This window comes from Giraffa tippelskirchi, chromosome 2 (assembly GCF_054371585.1).
Source record: "Giraffa tippelskirchi isolate mGirTip1 chromosome 2, T2T-mGirTip1v1.2.pri, whole genome shotgun sequence".
NCBI lineage: Eukaryota > Metazoa > Chordata > Mammalia > Artiodactyla > Giraffidae > Giraffa > Giraffa tippelskirchi.
Window position 1 is genome coordinate 202,250,512 of NC_137276.1, and position 25,488 is coordinate 202,275,999.

The 25,488-nt window shown below is 33.9% G+C and overlaps 1 protein-coding gene across 1 annotated transcript in view; it reads left to right on the forward strand.

Moving 5' to 3' along the window:
* The window catches only part of GBE1 (1,4-alpha-glucan branching enzyme 1), a 297,215-nt gene that overhangs the window by 46,178 nt on the left and 225,549 nt on the right, over positions 1 to 25,488 (forward strand). Inside the window, exon 2 of the mRNA XM_081552326.1 lies at positions 16,985 to 17,154. Coding sequence (XP_081408452.1) covers positions 16,985 to 17,154 — 170 coding nt within the window. The remainder of the gene's footprint in view (positions 1 to 16,984; positions 17,155 to 25,488) is intronic.

The following is a 25,488-nucleotide window of genomic DNA, read 5'->3' on the forward strand; positions in this document are numbered from 1 at the left end:
TGGGAACACTGAATTGGAAAACTGTGACCCATAAGCAGTAAGAGGTCTAGATGAATTTAAAGTGTCCATTTTACTGATGTTTAATAAGTTCACTAAATTAAGCATCTGGGGGTGGTATTATTAGCAAACAGATTTAACTGTACCTGAATGGAATTTAACTTTGGGGTTTTCCTTCAGATTTGCTTATTGCATTATGGTCTTTGTTATAGTAGCTTAATTTGGTGCAGATATTCTTGATAATATGGTAAATGAAATTTAAAAATGTTTTATGTCCATATTTCATTGCAAAAACCTACAAATATTGTTGGTTAATAACATTTAAATACTTAATCTCAATTTGGGTAAATATTTGAAAGAATAAAATGTGTAATTGGGAAAATAATAAACTGAGATATGCAGACAGTCTAGCAGACTGCTCTACTTGTCCCGCTGTTCTGGGTTTTAGACCTATTATGGCTGGTCTGTGTTAGGTCATTGGATGTAAAAAAGACATCTGTGTGTGTGTGTGTGCGCGCGCGCTTGTGTCGACACACAAGTAGATGGATGGATAGATGGATATAGATATGAAACTTGTATTTTTATAACTTAAAAGAGATCTTGCCAATATGTTAGGAGTTGCTATGAAAGCTCTTTGATCTTTTGGTTTTGTAGCTGACAGAATTTTGAAACCTTTGTCTCCCTCAGTAAAGGCAAAAAACTTGTCAGTGTGTTTGATAGACCTTTGATATTTCATGGCTATTTAGTCCAAAGGATGTCAAGTTTTTTGTTGCATATATATATATATATATATATATATATGTATCTCCTTGGATTCTTTGATATATTAGTATAGTGTGTGCTGTGCCATTGTCAAAGTGAAAATTGATTCATTTATCCTGTTTCTAATATAAAAACATTTATGAGGATAAAGTGCATGGCCATCGGCTATATTTTAATAAATTCAAATATGTGGTTGGGTTTGTTGGTTTGCCAAGTGCCAATATATAAGCTTTCGTATCTTTGGTAATTTTTAGATGGAAAAAATTAGTGTTCGTTAGTTTTTATCTTGTAATTGGTATAAAAATCATCCATTTTGAAACTATATGTCAGGGATATAAACAGTTCTTGTTTGCATATTTTACTTCAACTCAGTTAATTCAAGTTCACTGTGACAGCTACACCTGTAAAATTCTCTGGGTAATTAGAATCAGTACCAATGTGATTTCTGCCTTTTGTTAGACTTTACAAAGTAAAACAGAAAAAAAAATGCTTTGTAGATTTGTTTATTTAGTGTAAATATGATAAGTTTTAATTTTTAAGTGAGTTTGCTGTGATTATTTGACCATTTTTATCACTCTAACATACAACAAAATATTTTTTTCATCAGCTATTTAGTATATGAAAATTATTTAACAAATACTAAGTGACAAATAATTTAAATTTAGTATAGAAATCCAAATCAACTGAGAAACTGTTACATGCAAAATTTATTGGATGTTATTATGAGTAACATTTTAAGGACAGATAAAACTCTGGAAGCAAAGCCTTGGATTTATATTCCAGCTTCATCGACTTTATAGTTGTGTGCCCTTAGTCAAAATACCGGGTTGGTCAAAAGTTCATTTGGGTTTTCCCAAAACAGCTAATGGAAAACCCGAATGAACTTTTTGTCCAACCCAATAGTTTAACCTCCTGTTTTTCATCTGTATCATGAGAATGATAATGTGTGTGTGCTCATTCTCTCAGCCGTGTCTGACTCTTTGCGACTCCGTGGACTGTAGCCCTCCATACTGAGTTACTGTGAAGGCTTAAATAAGTTAATATTTAACAATGCTTGGAGCATAGTAAGTATTCTATGAGGTGTTAGTCATTATCATTTATGAATTGTGATGTTTATAATTCATTGTAATTTTTTCAGTTGATAGACTATATTTTGTTTGCCTTGCATTTTATGTTTCATAGATGGCTTATAGGCTGCATTTTATTTTAGGATAAATGATACATTTAAAATTATGTTACTTGTGCATGGTAAAATATACACACTCTGGTGTATGTAGGAGATGTCCAAAATAACCTTTGTATTAGGGTGCCCTTTTTCCTTTCTTGGTTGGAGGAATTAGGACCTAACTTCAAATCAACGAAACTTTGAGAATGGATTGTGTGTGTGTGTGTGTGTGTGTGTGTGTGTGTGTGTGTGTGTGTGTGTGTGTGTGTGTGTTAGTCACTCAGTCATGTCCAACTCTTTGTGACCACATGGACTGTAGCCCACCAGGCTCCTCTGTCCAGTGGAATTCTCCAGGCAAGAATACTGGAGTGGGTAGCCATTTCCTTCTCTAGGGAATCTTCCTGACCCAGAGATTGAACCCGAGTCTCCTGCATTGCAGGCAGATTCTTTACCACTACAAGTAAAGAGCTATTACAGGTCCTTAGACCTGGATGAAAGTGAAAAGTGAAAGTGAAAGTTGCTCATTTGTGTTTGACTCTGTGACCCCATGGGCTATATGTAGTCCATGGAATTCTCCAGGCCAGAATACTGGAGTGGGTAGCCTTTCCCTTCTACAGGGGATCTTCCCAACCCAGGGATCAAACTGGGTGGATTCTTTACCAGCTGAACTACAATGAAGCCCTTCTGCAGTGGACCTTCCCGACCTGGAAATTGAACCAGGGTCTCCTGCATTGCAAGCTTATTCTTTACCAACTGAGCTATAAGGGGATAGTACCTTTCAATTCAGCTTCTCCATTTTACAGAGATGAAGCTAAAGCCTTGGATGGTTATCTTCCTGAAGTTCATGTACCTAGTACCTTAGAGTCTGTCTTGATCTTATATCTTAAACTCCCTCTCTGTTTGGGGGAGTATAGAATTTTTGACAGTATTTGAATAACAGTGACATTTATATTAAAAGAAAAAAGATATAATAACCATTTATTTTAATCTACTTATTGATGCAGTGAATCATATTAAGAACAAGTTTATTTTGGTAATTTAAAAGGTTGGAATTGCATCTCCTCAGGTTGGCTGACCATACGTACTCAAGAGTATAGTTGCTGTGCAGATTGTGGTCTGTATCGTGGAAGACCTCAAGCCCCTATCTCTGTAGCCCAAACCACTGGTCTTTGCCATGTAATTTTTCCCAGAAGAGAAACCTGACCACAGAACAGAGTGTTATTTGAGCCAAGAGCTGTTGAAACAGTAAGTTAGTATTCTTCCTAAAAATCAGTAGACTAAGACTGTGTTAGCTCATGTTTCATATTACACAAGAGAAAATAAACTGAAAGGTCAGTTGAACAGTTACAGCATTGCCCTTTTCCAAGGTAATCAGCAGAGCATGTAGCAGAGACATGAACAGGAGCGTGACTGGAAAGAGGGTGGCTGATAAAGAGGCTGGCTGCTTAAAGTGTTTGGGACAATGCTTGACACTTCCAGGCGTGACCAGATGGGCCATCTCACAGGGCTTACCTTCAGTAATTCTGATTTATTACATTCAGAGGACTTTTTTTTTCTAGTTTGGCAGTCAGGTTTTCACATTGCCAGAAGACCCCAGAAATTTTAATATTAACCATTAATCATACCTTGGTAAACTGCAAGGGCAATATATTATTAATTTGTTCGTGGCCAAGAGACAAGACATGGTGATTAAAATTAATTTCTAGCTACATTTTGTTAATTTATTTTAATTAATTAATTTGTTAAGTCAAAATATGTTTATATTAATGGCTGTATAGTAGGTTCTTTATGTTGTGTCATTAAATGTCATTTCCATAATCCTAAATATTGAATTCTAAAAAAACTTACTTTTTATTAAAATAAATAGAGAGTTTTGTAAAGCTTTCTAATACTACCAAGTGAAGTGTTTCTAGCTTTTCATTAATTAAATATGAACATTTCATGGTTTGGGTTCTGTGGGATTTAGATTTGGAAGGATGTCAATGGTGACTTCCTTTTACCCCTTCACCTCTATGGCCCAGTACCAGAATTAGGAAAACATTTAATAAATAACAGGCATTATTTACTTTCAGGACACAATTTTAAATGGTAGCAACACTCACTTTTAAAAGTTAACAGTTTTGATTGGCTTTGTCCTCTTCTTTTCAAAAAAGATAGATTTAATGATTTTTATATAATCTTAATTTATATATATATGTATATATATAATTAATTTGAGATACAAAATAGCCAAATTACATTTAACTTTTGGCCAAGTAGGAACAAATAGTTATTTAAATAGCTTTTATTCTGTAACATCAGAAAATAAGAAATCAACTATTTACTCTTAAATATTCTGTGATGATATATTTATCAGATTGTTCTTAGTGCATTTGATTGTGTTTTAGAGATGGTGAAAGATGAATAAGATTTTATTTAAAAAGTGAAAATTAGTAACATGCTTAATGTTTGCTTGTAACTGAATTAACATTTATATTTTCTTATTGTATTATAATTAGCATGGAGCTTCCCTGGTGGCTCAGACGGTAAAGAATCCACCTGCAATACAGGAAACCTGGGTTCGATCCCTGGGTTGGGTAGATCTCCTGGAGGAGGGCATGGCAACCCACTCAGTATTCTTGCCTGGAATATCCCCGTGGACAGAGGAGCCTGGTGGGCTACAGTCTATGGGGTCACAAAGAGTCAGACATGACTGAGGGACTAAGCACAGCACATAATTATCATGATATAACTATTCTAATTTTTTCAATGTTTTATTTTTTTCTAGTTAGAAATACCTTAATTTCTTATTTAAAAAAGGGAAGATGAGGCATGCCATAAAATAATTTATTTTTGGTTGGCTAGTTTTATATAATCACAGTAGTAGTCCTCATATCAATGGTGTTATCTTTCTATTTTATAAATGGGCAGGCTGAAACTCGGAGATCATTTAAGGGAAAAATCTAAGATCAGTTTGCTAATGAGGGTAGCAATAAAACCTAACTTTTTATTTCTAAATGCTTTCCTTTGTATAGTGTGTCATCATGCCTGAATCATGGTACATGGCCCATACCAATTAGTCTTAGACTAGTTCTATATGTTAAAGAACTCATTTCATTAACATCTAAGCCCAAATCGTAGCACATACGCATTGGTAAGGGTTATAAAAGTAAGAAAAACTGCTTTGATGGAAGTGAATTGTCTTCCTTTTATTTTGGGAGCAGTTGGTGTCTTGACTGGGTTATCACCTACCCTGGTTTTCTTTTGACTTTTTGTAGATTTATACATTACAACTTGATAAAATATCCAAGTCAATCAGTGTCCTATGTGAGATAATGCATTTCTTTATAAAGCTGGTTGTTTACTCACACAGGACCTACAGAAGCAAGGGTGAGAGATTTATATGAGGATTATTTCCCATTGTCTCTTCTTGGTCAAAGTTTGTTCTTTGGCCTTTATTTCTCCACACATTCATGTTATATTAGGTTGGTGCAAATTTAATTGTGATTTTTGCATTGTTGAAATTTGCCGTTTGATAGTGGAGTACTAATTCTTAATAAATGTAGTTATGTTATACATCATTTTCATGTGCATTTTTCACTTTAAGTGTTTTGCTGATGACTTATTACTTGTAGTTTATTTTCTATCTATTTTAGACTAAGGAAATGATGTAAGATGAAAAGCAATTTTGAGTAATTTTCTTATTCGAGTTCAAAATGGGTCATAAAGAAGCAGAGACAACTCAGAACATCAACAATGCATTTGGCCCAGGAACTGCTAATGAACATACAGTGCAGTGGTGGTTCAAGAAGTTTTGCAAAGGAAATGATAGCTTTGAAGCTGAGGATTGTAGTGGCTGGCCATGGAAAGTTGAATAATGACCAGTTGAGAGCCATCATTGAAGCTGATCCTCTTACAACTACATGAGAAGTTGCCCAAGAACTCAACATCAACTATTCTATGGTCTTTTGGTATTTGAAGCAAATTGGAAAGGTGAAAAAACTTGATAAATGGATTGTCTCATGAGCTGAGGCAATCAAAAAAAAATAATCATTTTGAAGTGTCTTCTCTTATTCTATGCAACAACAGTAAATCATTTCTTAGTTGGATTGTGACATGCAACAAAAAGTGGATTTTATATGACAACTGGTGATGACCAGCTCAGTGGCTGGACTGAGAAGCACCATAATGTGTCAGTCATGTGCAGTTCTTTGTATCTCCATGGACTTTAGTCTACCAGGCTCCTCTGTCCATGGAATTCTCCAGGCAAGAATGCTGAATGAATTGCCATTCCCTTCTCCAGGGGATCTTCCGAACCAGGGATCAAATGCAGGTCTCCTGCACTGCAGGCAGATTCTTTATCATCTAAGCACTTCCCAAAGCCAAACTTGCACCAAAAAAAGATTATGGTCACTTTTTGGTGGTCTACTGCCAGTCTAATCCACTACAGTTTTCTGAATCCTGGTGAAACCATTGCATCTGAGAAGTATGCTCAGCAAATGGATGAGATACACCAAAAACTGCAACATCTTCAGCCAACTTTGGTCAACAGAAAGGGCCCAGTTCTTCTCTGTGACAACAACAACCACATGTTGCACAACCGATACTTTGTAAGTTGAAAGAATTGGGTTACAAAGTTTTGCCTCATCTACCATATTCACCTAACCTCTCACCAACTGACTACCACTTCTTCAAACATCTCAACAAATTTTTGCAGGGAAATCACTTCTAAAACCAGCAGGAGGCAGAAAATGCTTTCCAAGAGTTTGTCAAATCCTGAATCACAGACTTTTATGCTATAGGAATAAGCAAACTTATTTTTTGTTGGAAAAAATGTGTTGATTGGAATGATTCCTATTTTAATTAATAAAGATATGCTTAAGCCTAGTTATAAAGATTTAAAATTCACAGTCTGAAACCCAATCACTTTTGCACCAACCTAATAGTATCTGGCTTCTTTCAGGAGCTCCTTGCAAGCCACGCTTTCACAGGGCCAGTCAAATGAGTGTACAAAGCCTGGACCAAAGTGGAACTGAGGGAATACATGTTGTTGTTGTTCAGTCACTAAGTCATATCTGATTCTTTGGGACCCCATGAACTGCAGCACACCAGGCTTCCTGTCCTTCACTATCTCCTGGAGTTTGCTCACAGTCATATCTATTGAATCAGTGATGCTCTCCAACCATATCACCCTCTGTCGCCCCCTTCCCCTCCTGCCTTCAATCTTTCCTGGCATCAGGGTCTTTTTCAATGAGTCCACTTTTCACATCAGGTGACCAAAGTATTGTAGCTTCAGCTTCAGCATCAATTCTTCCAATGAGTATACAGAGTTGATTTCCTTAGAATTAACTGGTTTGATCTCCTCGCTGTACAAAGGACTCTCAAGAGTCTTCTTCAGCACCACAATTCAAAAGCATTAATTCTTCAGTGCTCAGCTGCCTTCTTTTTTTTTTTTAATTTAAATTATTCATTTTCATTTCAAGGATAATTGCTTTACAGTACTGTGTTGGTTTCCACCAGACATCACTATGAATCAGCCATAGGTTTGCCCTTGTCCTCTTCCACTTGAACATCCCTCCCACCTCTGTCCCCATCCCACCTCTCTAAGTTGTTACCAAGCCCCGTTTGGGTTCCCTGAGTCACAGAGCAAATTATCAGTCTATTTTACATTTGGTAATATATGTTTCCATGTTACCCTCTCCATACACCCCACCCTTTCCTTCCTGCCCACCCAGTCATGTCCATTATCTGTTCTCTATGTCTCTGTCTCCATTGCTGATCAGCAAATAGGTTCATCAATACCATCTTTCTAGATTCCATATATATGCATATATGGAATATGATAGTATATGATATGATATTTGTTTTTCTCGTTCTAACTTACTTCACTCTGTATAATAGGTTCTAGGTTTCTCCACCTCATTAGGACAGACTCAAATGCATTCCTTTTTATGGTTGAGTAATATTCCATTGTGTGTGTGTGTATGTGTGTGTGTGTATACATAAATATATATACATACCATAGCTTCTTTATCTGTTCATCTGTTGATGGACATTTAGATTGCTTCCATGTCCTAGCTATTGTAAATAGAGCTGCACAGAACATTGGCATACATGTGTCTTTTTCAGTTTTGGTTACTTCAGGATATATGCCTCATAGTAAATGAGTCTTGTACAGTTATGGTGGGTTATATCTTTCTTATATTTGAAGAGGCTATTGATTTTTCTATGCTGCTCTCAAGTCCAACAATCATATAGTGTATTTATTGTTCTAACAGTGTGCTTATTCATCATGTTGTGTGAAAGGTGTTATGCTGAGCTTTTTAGGTATATTATCTCATTTCATTATCATTTGGTTATCTTATGAAATGTGTTCTGTTACTCTTATTTAGATAGAGATGTTGAGTCTTAGTTATATAGGCTGGTAGGAGGTAGGATTGGAATTCAAGGTCAGATACTGTTGTTCAGTCACTCAGTCATGTCCAACTCTTTGCGACTCCATGGACTGAAGTACGCCAGGCTTCACTGTCCATCACCATCTCCCAGAACTTCCTCAAACTCATGTCCATTGAGTCGGTGATGCCATCCAACCATCTTGTCCTCTGTCATCCCCTTCTCCTCTTGCCTTCAGTCTTTCCCAGGGTCTTTTCCCTAGGTCTTCCCAAAAGTACTTCAGGATCTTTTCTAATGAGTCGACTCTTCACATCAGGTGGCCAAAGGATTGGAGCTTCAGTTTCAGCATCAGCATCAGTCCATCCAATGAATATTCAGGGCTGATTTCCTTTAGGATTGACTGGTTTGATTTCCTTGCAGTCCAAGGGACTCTCAAGAGTCTTCTCCAACACCACAGTTCAAAAGCATCAATTCCTTGGTGCTCAGCTTTCTTTATGGTCCAACTCTCACATCCATATGTGACTATTGAAAAAACCATACCTTTGACTATACAGACCTGTTTTGGCAAGTTCAGATGTAATAATCCTAATTTTAAATCTAAATCTAACCATCCTATCACCATCCCCTAGCCAACCATCTGGGAAGTAATAGGTACTCATTAAATATTTATTTGTTGAATACTTCATATGTGCCAGTATTTTAGATGATTAGGTATATCTATGTGCGAAACAGATGATTTTTCCTGTCTTTGTGGTATTTATCTTCTAGCTGCTTCTATCTTCTGAATATAAATCTCCATCTTACACAGTGCTTTCTCAGTCCTTGGTTTTCTCTGTCTCATTTCCCATACATAACAAAGAATGTCTTGAAGGCATGGGCTCTGTCTTTCATCTCTGTTCTCAGTGACTTGCATAGCATCGGATATATAGTAGATGCTTAGTAATATTTGTGGAATAAATGGATGGAGTTTACCCCTTCTCACTTGTCACTTTTATTTAAATGGTCCCATTTTTACTGTTTCCTGATAGATGAAGATTAGAGTGTATGCTAAATTGAATACAGATTGGAAATGTCACTAAAATTTTAAGTGAAATTTTGAAAATTTATACATTTATTGATTAGTACATTTAAACATTTAAATATAAGGAAAGCATTCAAAAATAAACCATGTCTACTATAATGTCAGTTTTAAAATTATTTTCGTTGACCCATATAACAAGAGAGTTCACAGACTCTGGTATTTTAATGTTCAGTCTGTTTAATAAATACTTTATTAAACTTATTCTGAGTGCTAAAATTCATCCTTCAAACTGCTCCCTTCAAAGACTGTCTCTGATAGGATAAGTTATCTCCTCTTTAAAGTCTTAAAGGTTGTTATTTTTCATTTAATTTATTATCTAACTGAAAGTCATCTTTTCCATCTTGATTTAATTCTACATTTCTACCCCTCCTCCTGTCCAGCTACATAAAGCTAGTCTTCATGTCCACAAGGACCACCTTAATTTGTACACATGCAAAGCTCTTCTCTACCTTGTCTCTTAATTGCTAAAGAATACTACTCATCCTTTGAGATATAGCAAAAGTGCCAGGCACTTTTTAAAGCCTTTTTAAATCTTATCTTATCCCATTAGTCTTTCTCTTGTTATATTTATTCTTCTGTTAGCATTTGGTTGTCTCAGCCCTTTCCTGTCCTGAGTTGAACAGTCTTCTCTTGGACTGATAAACTAATCAAGGGGAGGTTCTTCAATTATTGTCACACAATAAATATTTTTATCCTGTAATAAATATGTTGTGGGGTTTTTTTTTGTTGTTGAATACTTATCCTTGATTGAGGGACAGAACCTATTCACTTTAAAGTCTCAAATGCCTACTCTTCACTTGACAGATTTAATATATAGATAAGTTTGTATATTTCAGGTACTTTGTGCTTTAAGAAGAAAATTTCTGCCAGTCACCTTGAAGTCTTTTGAAAGGGTGATTTAAAAAGCAATTTTTTTGTTCCAAGAAAAAATTCAGTTCCCCTCTCCCTTAACCTTATTTTCCCCTTTTTTAGTTTATTAAAAATTCCTGTTGAGCTTTTACTTCTGTGCTTTTTCTTGCCTCTATTTCAAATATCCTTTAGGAAACAGATGACAGGATAAAATCTTGAGAAAAATTAAGCTAGCATGGAAGGAACTTCCCCCATGGGTTCATTGTGTTTCAGGCCCACTCAGAAGCACTTGAGAAAGAATTCTACATCTTGGGTGTTTCCAGATAAGGTATGATCCATTTCCCCTGACATATCTCCAGTCTTCACAACCTTGCCTGAAATTAGAACTTCAGTATGGATCTAAGATGAAATGTCTTACAGAAGAGCAAAGATTTTTAGCCTGTTTTTTTTTTTTCTTTTTCAAACTAAGCGTTAACTACTTCCCTAAAGTAACTTTTTTCCCCCTAGGCTATCCAATTTACTAGTTTTCTTCCAAACTGTTTGTAATCCATACATTCAGATTAATCTGGAGTACCTAGTATGTGTTATGTGTTAGTATGCCTGTATTTATAATTTTTCATAGCAGGAAAAAATAAATATTCTTAAACACTTTGGAAATTTAAGCAGAAACAGTCCTTAATGTTTAATAATTAACATGCATATTAAAATCTAAATAAGTGTTGTAATTGAAGAAATTATAAATTAAAAAGTATAATACATCAGTGCTTCTCACTGAGGGAGTGAAAATCTACAGTTTACAATTATTGAGCACATGCTAGTTACTGTGGGGATGACTCCTGGTATCATTTCTTTGATTCCTTATAAACTATTGGATTTCCCCCACTTAACAGGGTAGGAAATTAAGGAAAAGTAAGGTTAAGTAATTTGTTCAAGGTTACCTATAATATGTAACAGAGTTAGAATTTGAACCTACACTGTTTATTTCTAGAGCCTTATCTGATCCTCTTAATTATAAGATTAATAACTTTATGAATCAAAGTTATGGGGCTTTCTTTAAGAGGAAATGTGACTTTTGAGATTATGTCTCCTGATTTTTTTAAATACCTTTGAATGAATAATACCGCATCTCTGTTTCTTATTACCTTCTTGACCTTGAGCAACTTTCATATTTATCTGTGCCTCTATTTCTTTCTGCAAAGAGGATTAAAAACATCAATGAAGATATTAAATCTGATAATATTTTTATATCTGTACAAAATGCTAGTTGCAATACTAACTCATTTTATGTTCTTGGTTACCAAGAATTTGACCCAGTTTTTAAATATCCTATAAATTCATAGCAAAATATTAAGAGAGATGACTGTAGTAGGAGAGGGCACAGGCATGATGAGCTTGCTATATCCTCAGGCGTTTTCTTTTCTGAGCCACAGTGATTTCAAAGTAGAATGTGTATTTCTGTATCAGAAGCTCTAGGGCTGACCTTGAGGACGTCAAGATATTTAGTTAAAGTAATATCATGCTATAATCCTATTTCTGTTCAAGTTTTAGTAAATGGCACATTTGTATATATCTTTTGAAACGTCTTAAGAAGGATTATTTTTTAAATTTTAAATAAATCTAAAATTGTATTTTAAAGATATTATAACCACATTGACAATAAAATTATTGCCACATTTATTTGCCCTCCAAAAGTTGATATCTTTTTCAAAAAAGAATCAGTAATTTTTCTTGTTTTATGATAATATATGTGTATGTAATTTTTTATCCTAAGTCCAGATTTACTTATTTTTTCTGTTCTAGTTTTGTTCTATCCAGATTTATTTTGTTGATTGTTTTCTACCATTTGATCATTGAATGTTGTTATTTATGCATCTCATATGGATTAGAGTTTCCACACATTGAGAGTTGTAGCCGAATGGTATCATTAAGAGGTAAAAATCATTTTCTTATAGAATTTAGAGTATGAGAGAGTTTGCATACAAATCTATTAGAGCTGTAGACTGAGGTTTTGTTCTGCTGCTTTTTCTTTTGCCTAGATCAGTATTTGAAGTATTTTGAAATAGTTGCTGATGTTAAGTTAGGGAGGATTCATAGAAAAATCTGGAATTTTTTTCATTCTTGAATAATTACTTGATTTGGCAAATCTTTGGTAACAACAGGCTAGAGCTTTTAAACAGATGCTGTCACTTTTCCGTGGGCTTTGTCCTCTCCATCTCAATTGAACTCCTTTCTACTTTCAATTCCATACTCTGAGGCTAGCCTCATTGATTACTCTTTTATCATCAGGCTTGGTCTTTGTGTTTCTTATGTGGGAGCAGTTCTTCATATTTATGCTACCTGCCTGGCTCCTGTCAGTAATTCAGTTTGTGTCCTCTGGAGTAAAGACTGCCAGCGATACTGGAGTTACATCATTTCATTAAAAGTTAATTTGTTTCAAGTAATAGAGTAAATATAATTTGCATTTTCATAGAACCATGGGGATGTACACTCACAGGCGGGTGTGTGTAGTGTATGTGTTGGGCATATATAGACAATACAAAAGGGGGTCATATTTGAAATACTCCACTCACACCTACCATACCCATAGGCATTGCACTCCGCTGATCAGATTCTGTGCTGTACCTCTTCTTGTCTTTGAAGTCAATGTGAGTGTGGTGGGGCTAGGAACTTTAGGCCCCTGCTCACCCCAGCCCACTGGAATCCAACCCCTGGTGCAGGAGAATGGGCCCTGTGAAAATACCATCTACATGCCATCTGTAGCTGTATGAATATTTCTTTATATAAAGAGATGTTTTGTGGAAAACTGCTTTGCAACTTCTTTCCCTAAGCCGTCTATCTTGGGACATCTTTTCATATCAGTGCATTTCATTCTACCTCGTTTTTCATAATAAATCTCATGTAATTTGTTGTTTGTATGTTCCACAGTTAATTTGACCAGCCTCTCTTGTTGAACAGGTAGGTATTTTCTATGGTTTGGTATTTTAAATAATGCCATAATGGTTACCACTGTACATGTAGATGTTTTTGCTTCCTTATGTGATATATTCAAAGGGTAAATTTCTAGAAATGGAATTACTTAGTTGAAGACTGTGATTTAGAAATTTTCATAGCTAGCTAAGGCCAAATAGTTATCTAATTTATATTTTGTTAAAGAGTATTTGGAAATGTCTTTTTCCTGCACCTGCACTCTGTCTGCACAGACTATCACATTTTACTGGTCTTTAGGTGGAAAATGGAATTTTGAAATTTAGGATTGAATTTGAGCATCTTTTCAATGTGTTTTCTGGCCATTTGTATTTCTTTTTCTGTGAACTCCTAGTTTTGTTTATTTTTAATTTAATATTTATAACTTTGATCTTTTGAAGTTATTTTGATTTTAGAGGTCCAATTTTTAAACTTAGATTCTAATATCTTAATAGGTAAGCTATTGCTTTCTTTCCCTTTCACATTTCTTTCTTGAAATGTTCTTTTATTATGTGTTTAATTTCTTTATATGTTCAAGACCATTTCAAGAACCTAGTTTCGTCCCACTGATCTATTTTAAATTCCCCAAGTTTTATAGACATAGTTTTATATACCCATTAAAATTATGAATATGTAATAATTATGATTATGTAGATGTTTTAATACTCTACATATTTTATAGTTTTAAGAAAAAAACCCTTTATTTTGTTTAAATGGCATTTCTTTGTTACAGTTAGAATAATGCAAGGAAGAAAGAAAATAGAAACACTACCAAAGAAATCATCACTGATATTAAGAGAACATCATTTTTGATATTTTTATGTGCTTGTATATAGGTAAGAGGGTAGAAAAGTAGCTTGATAGAAATAATATAATGAAACATGAGGAAAATAAATACCTTAAATTTAATTTTAAACAAACTTACTGAAATAAAATGAAAGAAATGACTTAAATCTACACATAACTTTCTTTAAAGTGTCCATCTAAGGTTCATGAAGAGATTAAAAGGTATAATGACGACAGTCTTGAATTTTAGTCTGTGTTGAGTGACTCTATTTTAAAAAAAATAAGGAGTCTGACCACTCTTGTCCTTTATTCCATCTCCTTTTCACTTATCTTTTGTTTTTTAATAAATCAAAGTTTCACCCGTCCATTGAGATTCTTTTCTTGTTATCACATTCACATAATTACACAATTGTCTAGCCTTGGTTCTATATTTAAAGACTTAGGGCTCAGCCAAACTGCTGCAATGACTCTGTCCGTTTGTCTGGTGTGTTTTTAGTCTTTTGTTGCCTAAATTTTATGGAAAGTGTTTTTTTTTTTCAAGAATGATTCATTAGTGTCATAGACTTAAATTTGTTTTATAATTTGCAATATTTAAAGAATTCTTTAAGCTTGAGTAGGCATGTGTCTCATATAATATCCTTAGAATACTACTGTTCTCTCTCAGAATGGTGTGGGTTTGGTTTTGTTATCTTTGAGTTTTTAATGTGATGTTCCTTTACAAAAAAATATAACCCCCACCTCCCTTACGTTTATGTACCAGTTGTCCATAGAATTACATTCTTTCTCCTTTGAATTTCAATAGTTTAAACTGGGTGATGCTCTGTGTGCATGTTTGTGTGTTTGTTTTCCAATTTTTTCTTAAAACACAGTATGTTCTTTTTAACATGCATATTTAATTCGATAGGAAATATTGTACAATTTTATATGATTTATATTCATTTTGTTTTTGTTCTTCAGAATCACCAGGTATCCTTATTTTGTTCATATTTGTTAATTTTGCATCGATTGACTTTATATTCAATTTGTCTTTTTTTTCCTTTTATTGATTGCGTTGGTAATCAAGCCTTCTATTTTTAAATTTTAATTATTTATTTAATTTTTGTTGTGCTGGGTCTTTTCATTGCTGTGTGTGAACTTTCTCTAGTTGCAGTGAGCAGGGGCTACTGTAGTGGCAATATGTGGGCTTCTCTTTGCTGTGGCTTCTCTTGTTGCAGAACGTGGCTCTAGGGATGAGAGCTTCAGTAGTTTGGCTCATGGGCTGTAGAGTGCTGGCTCAATAGTTGTGGAGCATGGGCTTAATTGCTCTGTGTCATGTGGAATCATCCTGCACCAGGGATCGAACTCATGTTCCCTGCACGGGCAGGCAGATTCCTATCCTCTATACCACCAGGGAAATCCTCTTTGTCTTTTCTTCCTAATCATATCAAGTTCCAATTGTTCATTTACCTAATTTTTTTTGCTGTTGTCTCATGTACACTTAGTTCCTTGCCAATGCTAATTTATTATTTTTCTAATGATGTATTTTGTTACTCTTTTTATTTCTTTGGGTCTGCAGTTTCATTTTACTTCTCGTTCTATCATTCTATCATATTAATATAATCTCTCAACTTTTATTATGATTGAATTCATTTTTATTTAGGTTGAAGTGCAGTGTAAAACGGGCTTCCCTGGTGGCTTAGTGGTAAAGAATCCGCCTGCAGGAGATGCAGATTCAGTCCCTTGGTTGGGAAGATCCCCTGGAGAAGGAAATGGCAACCAACTCCAGTATTCTTGCCTGGGAAATTCCTTGGACGCAGGAGCCTGGCAGGCTATAGTCTATGGGGTCGCAAAAGAGTCAGACGTGACTTAGCAACTAAGCAACAACAGGGTGAAACATTTGTATAAAGATTCTTTTTCTGTTCACCTCAGTTGAGGTGTTCTTCATTAGTTAGCTTCTGATATTTTGAGGTATATATTTATACCTCTACTTGGATTCATGACTATCTTTCTGGGACTTTTATTGATTACCCCTCAGGGTATGGGGAAGCACAGGGAAGTTTATGGGCATCGGTCAATTCATTGGACAGTTCTGGAACTTACACATCTGACAGAGAATACCCACCACATGCTTCACTTCTCTAGTTTTGCCAGTTTTGTTCTACTTTGCTTCTCCCCAGACTTGGGGTAATAAGTGCAAGTAATAGTATGTTTTTGGTGTACCAGTTCTAACTGTGGGCTCTGAGGGTCTGGGAGAGGGTCAAGAGCAGCCATGTATTATTCTTGATCCTGCTTGGAAAGGAATCTTTGGTTTCTTCTCATGGCCGCTGGCTCTCGTAGTTTGAGGTGATGAATGTTCTTTCCATGGTTAGTTGCTGTAGGGCAGGACTAGGCAAACTATAACCCATAGGCCAAATTTGGCCCTGCCACCTGTTTTTGTAAATAAAGTGTTATTGGAACACAGCCACACCCATTCATTTGCATATTGTCTGTGGCCAATTTCATGCTTCAGAGACACAGTTGAGTAATTGTGACAGAAACCAGATGGCTAGCAAAGCCTAAAATATTTCCTATCTGCCCTTTAACAGGAAAAGTATGCCAGACCTGCTGTAGGGTAATTTTATTTTTCTTGCTGGTTTTTAACTATATTTTCTTTCAGTTTTTCAGAAGTTAGAGATGTGGGAATGCTCCCTTATTATACTGTCTTGACACAGAAGTTGCGCTAATGTTGATTTTAAAATATTCATGGAATAACATAACTATCATGTTTTCTCTTATACCATAATGCTTGAAATTACACACACACAAAAAAGTTAGTTGAATTAGTTCAGTTTATTTGATATAAGAATGATTTTATCTTACCAGGTAATTTCTAGCAATAAATGAAATTATTCACATCATTCTTCTTTAATGATGTCTTTTTTTTGTTTGTTTCTTTTTCTGAGTGAGAGTAAAACAGATGTTTAATTACAGTGGCTTTTCTGGAAGATGGTTTAATTTTACAATTTCCTTTCTTTTGCATTTTTTCAAAGGTATAATCGGTTTAACCAGACTTTGAGCCACATTGGAGAGAATGAAGGTGGTATTGATAGGTTTTCCAGAGGTTATGAATCATTTGGCGTCCGCAGATGCGCTGATGGTGGTTTATACTGCAAAGAATGGGCCCCAGGAGCTGAAGGAGTTTTTCTTACTGGAGACTTCAGTAAGTACTTTAGAACCATTAAAGTCAGTTGTAACATTTCATTTATTTACTTACAACATAGATGTCATATATTTAACTTTTATGAATATTATTGATTACAAATATTCTACTTTTCAGATAGAGCCTGTTGAGTTTCTTGAGTCTTTGCCTTTATGTGCTAAAAGTATTTCTGATTTGATGTGATACATGCATTTTTAAAAACTTTATATTCTATATAATCACATGCCAGAAATAACAGAGTTTGTGAGAAAAATTGTGTTAGGCAGACTACTCCCAATTTATTCAACTTTGTTAGCAAGCTCTGACAAAACCAATACCACTTTAGGTAAAAATATTGGTTTAGGTTCAATCTCCACTAGTATTTGCTCCTGGTTATTATATGGCATCATAGTTCTTGCATCCTCTAATCTTTTTTTGAGACCTCAATAAATGTAGACATCTAAATTAGAAGGTTAACTTCTTCATCAGTCAATTCTTTGTTTTTTCCCTTGCCTTTCTTTTTTTTAATAACACAGTGGGAAATATCTTCTCAGCCTTATTATCTGCACTGTTAATTTCACTAGACAATTAAGTATAGTAGTTCTACAAGTCAGGCTTCTACCTTACAGTTTAGTAGAAGCCTTGTAAGTACATAACTAATATACAATCTGCTCCGTTTTATTCTGTAAGTATAAATAAATTACTGTAATAGTGACAAGGAAAGAAGCCCAGTTTTGAAAATGGAATAACTGGAAAACTAAGCCTTGGCAAAATGTTCATAATACAAGGAAAGGAAATATCAAATAATAATAATCCTTTAGCACCATAGGATAGTATGGTCTTTAAAGTTTGATTTTCTCAGACTCAGAAGTCTATATGCTATCCTGTTGTGGAAAGATCAAAACTATAGGGACAGAACACTGAGTTGTCAGGGTTTGGGGTTAGGAGGTGTGAGCTGATAAGTTGATAAGAAACATAAGGTGACATTTTTGGGGGTAATGGAAACGTTTTATGTCGTGATTGTGTTGGTTTCATGATTATGTACATTTGTCAGAATTTATAGAAGTATACATATAAAAGGGTAAGTTTTACTGTGTGCAAATTATACCTTAAGGAACCTGACTTTAAAAAAAGTTTTGGTTTTATTTGTATAGTCTAAGGCAGCACTGCCCAATAGAAATATAATGAGCATCATTTATATAATTTAAAAATTTTTGTGGTAATATTAAAAAAATAAAGGAGAAAAACTAAATGAAGTTTAATTATGATAGGATTTTTTATTTAACCCCATATATCAAAATATATTTTAACATGTAATCAATGTAAAATTTGTTAAGTGAGATATTTTCATTCTTTTGTATTGCTTCTTCTAAATCTGGTGGGTATTTTTCCATTGGAAATACTTGATCTATATTTAGACTTAATGCAATTTTCAGTTTAAAAGTGCCTACCCAAATTTTTCCAAAAATTGTTAAAAGTTCTAGCAACTCAACTGAGTAGTAGTTTTAAAATTTAATAAAGTAATTTAACAAATTTAATTTAGTAAAATTAAATTTATTAACTTTATTAATTAATAAATTAAATTTAATAAAGTAATTTAATAAATGTAATTGCATTTAATAAAGTAATTAAAATTAAATAAAACTTTAAATTTATTTTATCATTTACACTAAGTTCATTTTAAGCACCCAGTAGCCACCTTTGTTTAGTGGCTCCCTTATTGAAAAGAACAGGTCAAAGGACCATAAGTTATTGTTTCCTCAAAATTAGATGATGTCAGCATCCTGTGTTTCTAGAGAAGTTAGTGAAAACTTTAGGGAATGTTTTAAGAAAGATCATGTGATCTGCTGATTCAGATTAACATGGCCTGGTGATTATTATGAAATATATTTTGAACCTATCAATCTTTTCACTTAAATTGTTAAAATTGTTATAATTTTTTCTTGTATATAAACATGACTATTTCCCCATCTCCTCTGAGTGACTGTGTTGACTGCTAGCTTTTTGTTAATAAACTTGTTTTACATCAACCTATAATCAAGGTGCTTTTGGGCATTATATTTTATTAGCTTTTTTTTTTTTACTGCCATTTATTGAGAAGTATTGCTTGAGAGTGTTTAAGTTAGATTTTTACATACAGATACCAAAAAAAAAAACAGTACTATAAGAATCTCAGTTAAAACTTGGTACTTGCATTTGGTAACCTTTCCCACATATTTATGATTGAATCCATTAAATAGGTTTTAGAGATATAAAAATATGGGAAACTATATGAAATTATATTTGGTAACTATAAAGTTGTGCTTTGTAAATCCAGTTGAGCCATGTGTGTGTTTGGAAATTGTATTTAAAATGTTTAAGGAGTTTGGATTTAATGCTTAAATATTAAAAGTATAATAATTTATATAGTCTTTTGTAAAGAGAACACTAAAAATTATTTAGTTCCTATTTTAGGATAAAATATCTTAACTTTTTTTAATCTAATTTGATTTTTGAAAATTTTACTCTTTGTGAAGATATGTCACACAATTTAAAATTTCTCCTTGTTCTTGAAACAACACTCTGTCAATTATTTTCAATCAAGCAGTATTTATTTAGTGTCTAAGGGTAGGAGGAATATCACATTTAATCTGTGGGCCTTTATTTTTACCAGAGAGATAGGAATGGCTAATATAAATGAAACTGTGATAGAAGATAGGAAGTATGATAGAATATAGTTAACTGTTAAAATAATTAACAAACAGTATGTTGGGAAAATTTAAATGTCTATTTACTTATCTAGATGAAGGTTTTTTTTTTTTTTGTCCTGTGTATGGTCTCAGCAAGTGAAAGTGTTAATTGCTCAGTCATGCCCAACTCTTTGCGTCCCCATGGACTATAGGCTCTTTCCATGGAATTCTCCAGGCAAGGATAATGGAGTGGGTAGTTCCAGTATCTAGTATCTTCTCCAGGGACCTTCCTGACCCAGGGATCAAACCCTGGTCTCCTGCGCTGCACACAGATTCTTTACTGTCAGAGCCACCAGGGAAGCCCCTCAGAATCTCCTTATATCTGGGGTCTCAAACTTTTCTCACTGAAGAGGTTTGGCTTAAAAATAAATAAAAGCAACTTTCAAATTGACAGTAGGGCCAAAATTCTAGATTAATAATGCACTTAAAAATAGTATGTCTTTGGAAGAGAATGTTATACCTGAGTATAAATTTAATATGACTTTGTAAAATACAGAATTTTGATGATACTGACAGCATAGCTGAAAATATACCATAAATTACTGAACTAAACATGTCTTTTTAAAAAACACAATTAAGGAGTTCTCTATTTTATTTTTCTCTTATTTACATAAAAATTTATTTTTTTATGTATCAAAGAATTGAGTAAGAAGAAAGTTATTTTTCTTTGCTAAGGTTTTTCTCAGCATCAAAAATGTGTTTGATTTTACAGTAAGTCTTCTAATGTATAAACATACTAAACTGAAGTGGAAATACAATTTGTGTTAATTAGCTAAAAAAACTGCAGTTGATTTTTTAAAATTAGAAAATGCAAATGAAGATTAATTAAAATTATTCTAGGTGCTTTGGTAATGATATTAAAATGTTTTTAAAAGCATTTAACTGTATTCATATAACTTCATTTTTATCAGCTAAGTTGAAACAGCAGTAAACAAAAGATTCTATAGAAATAATTTTAACTGTAACATGATCATTTTTAAGAATTTGTTTCCTTACTTTGTCATCTAATGTACCAGTAAGCTTAACTTTTATGTATATACTTAAAATATCACCTAAAATAAACCTATTTTTTTTAGGTATAGATAGTGATGTAAAAAGTAACATAATTTTACTTATATTTTTATCATGAAAGTGTATACATATATAATTTAAAACATTGCTTTTGTACCTACCTCTTCCAAAGATAATGTAAAACATATCTTCAAAAACCAATATAAAAACCTTATTTCTGTGAAGACATAAATTGACTGTTAAATTTATATTTACGGTAACAGGAAAATAGTAAAAGGAAATGCTCTTAAATCAATTTTTATATAAATCATTAACCATCTACTACTGATAATTTTTCAGAGGAAATGAAAATTAAAGACTGTCTAGACTTTAATTCTGTATTATAAGAAATTATACCAATAGTCAAAATATGTTAGCATATTGTGATGTCTCTCTCCTCTTCTAATCATTGTAGAAATTGCACTGTCCTTTTCTATACTCATAGAACTGCTGGTAAATTTATGTTTTTCTAGCATATTATTTTGCCGACTGACCTGAAAATATTTTGGGTACAAATGCTTACTGTTGTAAAATATAAATGATCTTTAAGAAAGAATTACCAGGAGTTGGTGTGTAGAGGGGAAAAAAAAAAAGAATGGCATTTAGAGTTTGAACCCAAGTAGGGCTCTCGAAACTTGGTTCTTCATCTGACTTAGTAGGGATAAAGGCAATGATATTCCTCTTACTTCTCTAACTGGGTTGCTGTAGACACTAACTAGATTGCAAATGTGAAGACATTTTATACATCATTCAGTGCTACAGAAATCTTAATTGAAAAAATTACTCTAATTTGCAAAGTTCTTTCTTTTTCTTATTTAAAAAATGCTATTAACTTTAAAAGGCAGTTGAGCCTTGCAAAAATCAGTTAATATAGTCTCTGTGTTGCCCAAACTGAAGTAGCTCTGGCTTTTGCCATCCACATTTTTAAGACTTGGAAAGCACCTTCACTTTAAATATATTACACATATTTTTCTTCATTTGAGAGAAAATGAAACAATCATTTCTTTTCCTTTCAGTCATTTTTTTTTTTTTTTTAAACTAGCTTTTTTAAGCAGCTAGCAGCTGCTGCAGCCACCCAGGACAGTGGATATATAATGACATTCATCAGGATTGGAATCTTACCACCCAAAAAGTATTTCTGAGCCAGACAGAAGCTACTTTAACGGCTTGAGATGAGTTTCTGAAACTTTGAATTATCTTTAATAAAGGAAAGATTCATTCTTTAGAAAATTAAATGCAATTTAAAATATACTTGGGGTTTTAGAACTAAATCATGTTTATTGCAGGTTGCTAAATAATTGAAGAAAACTAGCTGCTTTCCAGTAGCTAGATAATAATAAGTAGAGAGAAAGGCAGTAAACTACATATGTCAATATAAAATAATTGGGTTCCTATTCACTATAACTGAAAACATTTCATTTAAAATTACTAAGTCTGGGAGCTAGGCACTTTTCAAATAACCTAAATGTCTATAATTGATAGACTGAAAAAGAAAAGGGAAAGAAAAAAAAAAACCTGATTTTTATGCCTATAGAAGAAAAGAACCACAGATATTTTTGCAGAGTGGGAAAGATACTAAAGAAAATTTTTACTTCTTTTCTGGACAAAATTTGTCTACAATTTAATTTCCACTTATGCAATTACCAAGAAGTTTATATCATCACAAAAGCCTTTATATTTCTTAATTTCACAGGCTCTGAAACAGTGCTCCTCAGAGTGTGCTCTGTGGAGCAGTATGGTCCTGTGCCCTGTAATTGGTTTACAGTAATATATTCTCAGAAATTGGGAGTACACATTTAGAAACCTAATAGCAGTTTGACAGAGGAATTTTATTTCTGTTGAATCTAATAATGATAATACAAATATTGGGGCTTAAATTTGGAAAGTCTTCTTTCAATTTTCTAATAATTCATTTTTAATATTTTACATATTGGTCTGTAATAGATTGGAAAATTGAAAAAGGAAAGGTAACTGGCCTATCATCATAGATATTAATAGTTTGAGAAACATTGATCTGAAAAATAGTGATTATTATTTTTTTTTGGTTTAGAAGTCCTTTCTGGTTGGAAGGTAGAGTTCTGATGTCAACCTCCTTTGTATTCTCTTTCTTCAGCTGAATCTGTGGTGGCTGTGTTCGCTTTCTCTGTGGTATGGCTTGTTACAAAAAAACCCCACCACTTTAATTGCCTACAGTAACACAGTCTATTTCTCGCTCATGTTGGCTGCAATTGTCAGCTGTGGCTCTGTCCCAAGTGTCACATTCTTTCCAGCATCCAGGGTGATGGAGCAGCCCCTGTGTGAGATGTGCCAATCTGGTGACAGAGAAAAAGAGCAGCAGAGGGAACCTGTCATGGCTCTAAAAGCTTCAGTTCAAAAGTGGCTAATGTGGTCTCCACTTCCATTTCATTAACCAAATAATTTGGTTAAGCCTTATGTCAGTGATACTGGAAACAGAATTTGATTTTATGGAGATTTATAAAAAATAAGGAATAATAATATAAATGATCCCCCTGGCAAATAACACATTTTCAAAATATAAAGTGTTAATCTGCCAGAGTTTTTGATATCTTAGAGTCTTCCCTCTAGGAGCAGAGGGTGCCAGGTAGGGTAATGCTCCAATGGAGATTGTTAAGACATTTTCTTTGAAATGTCTACTGACCTTAGGATTCAGATGGAACTTCAAAGAGTCTTTTGCAGTGTAGACATTTTCAACTCCCCATGGGTCCTCTCTGAATGCATTTTTGTTAGTTGCCTTCCTTCAGTTTGGCTTATTGGAGATGGTGATGCTTCTAGAAGGCTTCCCAGGTGGTACAGTGGTAAAGAATCCGCCTGCCAATGCAGGAGACAAAAGAGATGTGTGTTCAAGCCCTGGGTCTGGAAGATCCCCTGGAGAAGGAAATGGCAACCCACTCCAGTGTTCTCGCCTGGAAAATCCCATGGACAGAGAAGCCTGGTGGGCTACTATCCTCAAGGTTGCAAAGAGTTGGACATGACAGAATGACTGAGCACTCACACAACAAGTTTCTAGAAAGTGAATTTCCAGAGTAGTCTGGGGAACTCTGATACTGTTTATTTTGGTGATTGAGTGGCAAGTTACAAGGTAGAAGTAGAAGACTTTAGTACTGTTAACTAAACCAGCACCAATGCTGGAAAATAACCTTTTTGATGTATATGAACTTAAAATAACTAATCAGCTAATAGGCATTTTTGTAGAAAGTTGTCAGAATGTTCTCTAGCTCTCTAGTCTGATGTTGAGTCTCCCATCGCTTTTACCTGTGTTCACTGATGAATTGTACATTTTCAGTGGAATAGATGTACAGTGGAGATTTACTTAATCGTTATCTACTTTTTAGACTTTATTTCTGCTTGATAGGCTCACTGTAAGTCTTACTGCCTGTTTCCCATAGGATGCCAAGCGTGCATGGGGAGTAGACTATGGATGTACTTCATGTGTGTACTTCTGCTCTTGCAGTTGCTTTGTGTGCTTATAATGAGCCAGTTTCCCATCTGCCTCAAATCCTGTGAATGCCCATTCTTTTCATTAGAATTCTGTAATATAATATTATGTAAAGTGATGAACTGTGAGTGTGACAGTGAAGAAAATTATCAAATACTGGGAAAAATCTCAGTAAGGACAAGTTGGAAAGTTACTGTGAATTAGGCATGCACAGTGAATTGCAAAAAATGGTATAAATCTGATGATTTCATATGCCAATTATTTTGCCTGCACCTTTTAGCTTTCATTCTATTTTAATCCAAAGGAAATTAAAAATTGTAAGTATTGCATTGTAGGTATAGGTTCATATGATACAAAATCCTAATCAGAGGACCTAAACTTAAAGAAGTAGCTGTCATTTATATCAGAAGGAGAGTGAATATTTATATTTGTCTTTTAAATTAAAACATTTTTAATATGTATGATTTTTGCCATGCATATATAATTTTTTACAGTATATATAATCATTCTCTGCTTTAACCAATATTTTCAATATATGAACCGACTTCTGGCCCTGGTTGTTGTTCAGGATTAAAGAGCTGTGTGATAATGCCTAATGGGGTTATTTTTAAAGGGAAGCCTCTTTACTTGCTGGAATTTGGGGGAATTCTGTTAATGCTAGAAGGTAGATTTTGAACTGTGTGACATAAATAATAATTTTCTAGCCTCATGTTGCTGTTTTGTAGCTATCCTGTTAAAAATACATGCTATTTGGATAATACAGTACTTTTTGTTAGGTTTCAGTTTTGGTTTTTCACTCATTCTTAGCGTCTATAAAATTATTCTGTTTATGGTTGTTCTTCAGCACTTGTCTTTTGACATTTTTGTAATTTTGTCCATTAAAGTGACTTTATTAAGCTCACCATTTACTTATACAAAGAAGGAACATTATTCATATTATTCTCTTATCAAGTTAGAGGTTTTCTTAGAGAAGTTCTATTTTAAAATAGTTAAATCTAGCCCCAAGTGTGAATGATTATAACATATCTCAACATTCTCTGTGTCTTGATCACACCTAAACTATTCATTTTAAGTTCAAATTGTATTACACTAAGAAGCAGCTGTCACTTAAGATAGACG